This window comes from Lasiodiplodia theobromae (assembly GCF_012971845.1).
Source record: "Lasiodiplodia theobromae strain AM2As chromosome Unknown scaffold_5, whole genome shotgun sequence".
Taxonomy (NCBI): Eukaryota; Fungi; Ascomycota; class Dothideomycetes; order Botryosphaeriales; family Botryosphaeriaceae; genus Lasiodiplodia; species Lasiodiplodia theobromae.
In genome coordinates, this window is record NW_023336541.1 from 94,416 (window position 1) to 100,415 (window position 6,000).

The 6,000-nt window shown below is 53.2% G+C and overlaps 3 protein-coding genes across 3 annotated transcripts; 2 read left to right on the plus strand and 1 right to left on the minus strand.

Moving 5' to 3' along the window:
* Window positions 1-493: 493 nt before the first annotated feature.
* Window positions 494-1,156, plus strand: LTHEOB_1878 (Fungal specific transcription protein; the record flags this gene model as incomplete). The annotated part of the gene is made up of 1 exon (XM_035510627.1): window positions 494-1,156. The coding sequence occupies one exon, from the start codon at window positions 494-496 to the stop codon at window positions 1,154-1,156; it is 663 nt and encodes a 220-aa protein (XP_035364818.1).
* Window positions 1,157-2,739: 1,583 nt separating this feature from the next.
* On the plus strand, window positions 2,740-3,753 carry LTHEOB_1879 (uncharacterized protein; the record flags this gene model as incomplete). The annotated part of the gene is made up of 3 exons (XM_035510628.1): window positions 2,740-3,534; window positions 3,588-3,599; window positions 3,694-3,753. The coding sequence occupies 3 exons, from the start codon at window positions 2,740-2,742 to the stop codon at window positions 3,751-3,753; spliced, it is 867 nt and encodes a 288-aa protein (XP_035364819.1).
* A 354-nt stretch (window positions 3,754-4,107) lies between these two features.
* Window positions 4,108-6,000, minus strand: LTHEOB_1880 (Heterokaryon incompatibility protein; the record flags this gene model as incomplete). The annotated part of the gene is made up of 1 exon (XM_035510630.1): window positions 4,108-6,000. One exon carries the CDS (start codon window positions 5,998-6,000, stop codon window positions 4,108-4,110), a length of 1,893 nt encoding a protein of 630 aa, XP_035364820.1.

Genomic DNA, 6,000 nt, shown 5'->3' on the forward strand with positions numbered 1-6,000 from the left:
GTGAGGCTCTGCTTCGTGGTGCGAGTGATGAGCGCTTACGTGGTGCCGCTCAAAGCACGGCAGGCCGTGTGAGCTTTCGGCTTGGACGAATTTGCAGGGCGAGCAGTGTGATTGCGGCCCAAGGCCTCCGATTGTTTCATACGTCCTGTAGGTACGCGGTGGCTGGAGACCGGCAAGACGTTGGGCAGTACCGGCACCGCGTTGCCTGAGCGCCGGGTAGGACTTCAGCGGTTCATCGCGTTGGCTGGGGCGCAGATCGCGCGGGAGACCGACCAGGGTCCGCGCCGCACGACTCAGGTTCGGAGCTTTCGCGATGATTCCAGCACCTCTTCTTTCCCCACCAAACCTCCATCTGCGCACCAAAACTGCATGCTCATGCCCCGCATGCTGATATAGGCGTAGCGCGAAAGACTGTCGAGCAAGGCCATTCATAACTAACCAATTCGACGACTCACATCAAGCTACAGCCCGCCAGCTTTCTTTCCCGCCGCCGATGACGAAAAACCGCCGCCGCTCAACTCCCGCCGGCTCTTCTTCCTCCTCCACTGCTTCTAGAACCTCCCACAGCGATCGCCGTCACCCGACGTCAATCCCGCGCCTCCTCCTCGCCTTCGCCGCGCTCGTCGCGCTCTTAGCAGCAGCGGTCATCCTCCTTCCTGCGTCCTCCTCGTCCTCGCTACCAGTCGTCGAGCACATGCAGCGCTTCTTCCACCACCGCGCCGTATCACCGCTCGTCTCGCGCTTCTACGCCAACAGCAACAAGATCTCATCCTCGACCCCTTCCTACTACTACTCCACGAAAAACACCATGTCCGCCGACTCCTCCAACGCCAACACCGTCGACGCCGACTCCTTCCACCCGAAGGGCTCCTCGTCTTCCAACGACGACGTCAACACCAACAACAACGGACAACCCATCCTGCCACTTCCCGCCCCGGAAGAGCCCGGCGCGGCGCTGAAGCTGGACCTCGGCGGCGACGGCGTCAAGCTGGACGCGCTGGGGCCGATGGTGGTGAACACGGACGGCAGCTTGAGCCGGATCGCGAATTGGGATCGCATGGCGGAGATAGAGAAGAGGAATACGCTGCGGATTATTGGGAAGAGGAATAAGGAGAGGTTGGCGGCGTTGAAGGCAGAGGGGGAGGGGAATGCTTAGAGAGAGGGGGAGGGAGAGAGGATGGGGCGGTGTGGTTGTTTTTTTGTGGTGAAGCAACCCGAAGAAAACCCTGGAAAGGCGCTCGTCACTTGTGACTGACTCTGGCGAGAATATATCATCTTGAGTTTGAGGTTTGAGTCAAGGTGAAGATTGTCCTATAGAGTCTATCAAAACTATCTATGCAAAGTTATGTACAAGACTCGAGGGCAGAGCAGCACCAGGCAAATCATCACCGGAAAGGTTCCAAAAGGTAGTAGCAGTCGCTGCATGAAGTTGGAAGGCGGATGCTCAGTGGGAAACATCGTAACGCAGAGAAGTAGGCTTCTGGTCTTTCCGCAGGGGTATGATCGAGACCTTGGTCGGCATTGCGTAGCTCAGTGGCGTTGAGGCAATCAATGACCGCTTTGATGAATGTGATTGGTAGTATTGAGCTGATGGGGGCGTTTTGAATAGCGTTCCAACTCGTATGTGCGCGTCAACGCCAGGCCTGCTTCCAACCGGCAGGCCATCGATCTCTGAAATGAGGCAGTACAGTCGGGGACCAATGCTGACTAGGAATCTCTTTCACACAAGGTAGGCTGTGGTGCGACTTCTTGACGTTTCGGCCCGGATTCTGAAAGGCAGTATCGAAGAGACGTAGGTCAGGCTGTGTTTAAAGATTTTCCATGGACAGTGACAGTCTGTTATTCATTGCGTATAGTCGGAGAAGGAAGGACAAGGCATGCCCAATCCTTCCTTTTGTGGGGTAGAATTTATATCATGGGTAGTTGAAGCTATCGTCCGGTTGTAAATGTAGAATTAAAAACTGTACATTCATATCCGGACGATAGCTTCAACTACCCATACGTTGTTTTAATTTTATTCTATTTTTATTTTTATCTTTTTCTTTTCTTTTTTTTATTTATTTTTTCCTTTTATTTTTTTCATTTATTTTTTCCTCTCATTTTTTCATTTATTTTTTCCTTTTATTTTTTTTCTTTCCTTTTCTTTTTCTTTTTCTTTTTCTCTTTTCTTTTCTCTATCAAAAAAAAAAAAAAAGAACGTTAGCCCAGGCATAGTTACCCCAGATTTGGAGTTCTGAGGGTCCTACTATTCTTTTCGTGTAGCTTCACTGGCTGACCGTTGTATCCATGGTTGAGTCCTGAACCCTGAACACATATATTTACATAAAGGTGAGGCGAATTCTCTTCTAGAGACATTCTCATTCACGACTAAAGATGATACAACTATTCCTGTCATTTATCCGGCGCCTTTTGGGCTGCATTTTCGGCGACGGCGAAGTTGTTGCCCAGAAGGCCGCCTCTACCATCGTTCTCGAACCTCTGACCGCGAAAGAAGACACTGCCCCCGTACGGCCACCTTCCGACACGCAAAAGGAAGAAGAGACACCGCAAGAAACCAACGATGCAACGTCGACAGACCCTGGAGGGGCCTCCTGCTCGCGTGCCTTCCGTTCTTCTCGAACTTTCAGCCGTGCAAGAAGAGGAGTCCGACCTCGCAAAGTCATATTCCAACACGGGAAAGGAGGAAGAAGAAGAGCCAATCCCAAAGCGCCGCCTTACGCTGACGCCGTCATCCACAACATGCGCCACAGCTTCTTCCACCGCCTGCCCCTGGATCTCCTCTACTACCTCGTAAAGCACCACATCCACGATTCCGCCGATCTCCTTGCCCTTGGCGCCAGCACGCGCGCCTTTCTCTTTTCCCCCATGGCCGACGCGCCGTGGCTGTTCTCACTACTGACTTGCATCCCAACATTGCGCGACTTCCTCAAACGCCTGCGCCGCGACGACTTCATGCGCGCCTGCGCTGCAGAAGAACAACAACAACAACACGAACAAAAATATCCACGACCGACGGTCTATAACGGCGACGGCGAACTCCTCGTCCCCTGTGGCGCCTGCCAGAGCATGCACCGGCGCTCACTCTTCTCTGATGCACAGCTGGCCGTGCGCACGCACGCATCGCGCCTCTGCAAAGGCTCGGCCGGCGTTGTGCGCCTCTGCCCGCACGCGACGACGACCCTTGCGCAATTGTCAGCCCTCGAAGCGATGAGTCCGCATGGGGTCTGGCTATCTTGCCACGAGTGTGTCCGGCCGCAGCACGTTACGGTACTGTTGAGCACGATGTTCCGTTTCGCACCGGAAATGGAGTTTTCGGTAGTGCGGTTTGTGAAGGTAGACGAGGATGTTGCAGCGGATGGTGATGGCAGCAGCAGCGGTTCGTCGTTGGTCGCGGTGGCCGACGCCGAGCCGCACTTGACGCCCGAGATGACCTTCGGCGTATTGAAGGCCGCGGCGGAGCGCTATGGTGTCGTCGCGTGCAATCACATGCGGCTGGATGACCCCGAGACATTCAAGTCCAATGTTTGGACACCTGTCAGGCTTGGTGGCCATTTCGTCCATCATTCGAGTCACGGATGTCGAACTAGAACATGCCGAGGGTATGTGCAGGCGGTCTGGGTGTATTCACGCACGAATTCGGGCTCTTTCAGACGTGACTATGTGCGGTTACACGTTACACGACTCTTGGGGCAGTCGAGGTCGGCAGAAGATAAGCAGTGGCTTGATCAGATTGAAAACTTGGAGGAAATGTAGTCGTAATATGTACATTTCCACGTCAGGTATAATGGTTGGACCAAGAAAGAACAAAATAAAAACATGTATCCATACATCCAGTCCTTGGTTACCAAGCTCTCTTTGCAATGGCCCATCACATATCTGCTTGCACTTCTGTAATTCTAACTACTAAAATACCTGAAACTACTACGTCGTTCTCTATGCCATGCGGGTCAAGCTCATCTGTGGTGTCAGACTACCCGAGTTTCCACCGCAAAGCCCAGCTCTGCTTCAGTAGGCTTGCTTTCTACGTCACTTCCGCTTCGAACCTACGGCCGTGCCTTCCAGCTTAGGTGGCTGCGCTCGCACTACCGAGGTCCGCCTCGTTAAGGATTACACCAGAACGATCTTCTCCGAACATTCCTCCCAATCCATCCGAAGGCGCTGATATTCCCCCGTACGATCGAAGAAACATTCACGAACAACCTTGTAGCATGCAGAGAGCTCAGAGCCACGGTTCGAACGACGCAAAATGAAAGGCACATCTCCGCCGCTCAAGTCCCAGACTTCGTCCGCAACCTCTATCTCTTTACGCGCCAACCCAATCCCGCCTCTTTCGGTGATGAACATCCTTCGGTCATGAACATTTACAAACATCTCGTGTAAGAAAGGGATATGATGTTGTATGGTCCTGTCCTTCCAGCCCTCGACAAGTAGCTTCTCCAGCTTCGACATTGCCAAGAAGCATTGCTGATAATCTGCTTCAGTAGCTTTCCTGTACCCAACTCTGCCGTTATCATCCGCAACCTGGCCTGTGCCTTCTGGGTTCACGATCGACGTTCTGACCTGGCCACACAGCACAGCATTCCAGAAGGTGTTTGCACTGCGGCTCGACCCAGACTCTGTGATACTTCCAGCCAACCTCTTCCACGCGAAAATCTCGGCGATGAAATCTTCCCACGATTCGATGGGGGTTGACAGAGCTACAACGGCATCAAATTTGAGCGAGCGGATCAGCAGTCCATGATCTCGTGTCAAAGATGGTACTTCAAAGTACGAATTGGCAGCAGCGGATATGTCCGAAACAAACCAAGGGTCCTGGCTCATCGAGTTGTATATGTCCATGGAGGAAACCAGCCAATCCGGGAGCCACGAAGGGAACGAATCGTCCCTTTCTGGACTTCTTCCGCCTTCCAGCACTCCTAAATTCCGACTCTTCTTGATCATCGCTAAAGCCACTTCGGAGAACACCTGTACCGGCGATTGAGAGTAGTCCGCTACTACAGGCGCGATGTCACCCCAATCATTAACCAGGCCGAGGAGGCCGAATACCAAGTCTCTGTTGTCGGTGGCTTTTTGCATGTTGAAGGTACCTCGTAGCTGCATCAGGGAAAGCTCATTGCCCTGGCGGAAATCGGCACGTGTGCTGAGAATGCGGCCAAGGCGTTGTATGCTTGCAGCCAGAGAATTGAGCAGCTGCTCATCCGGAGAGGTCCTCAGTTGAATGATTTGCTGGCTACAGCACGCCCTTGTGTGCTGCTCGTACCAAGCATGGGCTCTCTGCCAGACGGAGATGGGAAGCTGTTCGGACGCGAAAGCGAAAACAGCGCGCGGGGAGACGGTTGCCTCCTGCACGATCCATATCCGCTTCCACCAGTCTTCGGTGAGAATGAAGCCGAGTTCACGGAAATGCGGTCTGAAGTACGGTTCTACAGACATGGCCAGCGTTCCCGGCGCATTGACTGCGAAGCACGGCGTTTCGTTGATGTGGCCGGTTCGAGCGAACATCTTCAGCAGCGAAAAGGCGTTTCTGGTTGGCTTCGACGTCGGTTGGGGCTTGCAGCGCTTTCTTTTTGAGTACCAGTCCTCGCCGAGCCATAGAATAGCTCTTTGGCAGGAATGGTAGATATCCTTCATCATGGCAACTTGGTGGCTTTTCTCCTGGTCGTCCTGTTGGTTGATGCAGATTGCGTCAATCCACATGACCCGCGGCTCGTGCGGATTTCGTAGCCTGCGAAGTGCCATCCAGAGATTTACTGTTGCCCAGAAGATCTTGTCTCCGATCAGGATTGGACACTGGTGACTTGCATCTCCCCACACATACGAAAGTGTCTCATACTTGGGTTCATTGTCGAGCGAGACGGCGTGAACTTCGCAACGTATTTTGGATCTCCACGATCCTGGGAGTATGGTGACGAGTCGAATTTCGTGGATCGAAGGATCAAGATTATCGTAGGTGAATGGTTGTCTGTCGGTGCGCAAGCCTTTCTGGATGAAAGGCTGCAT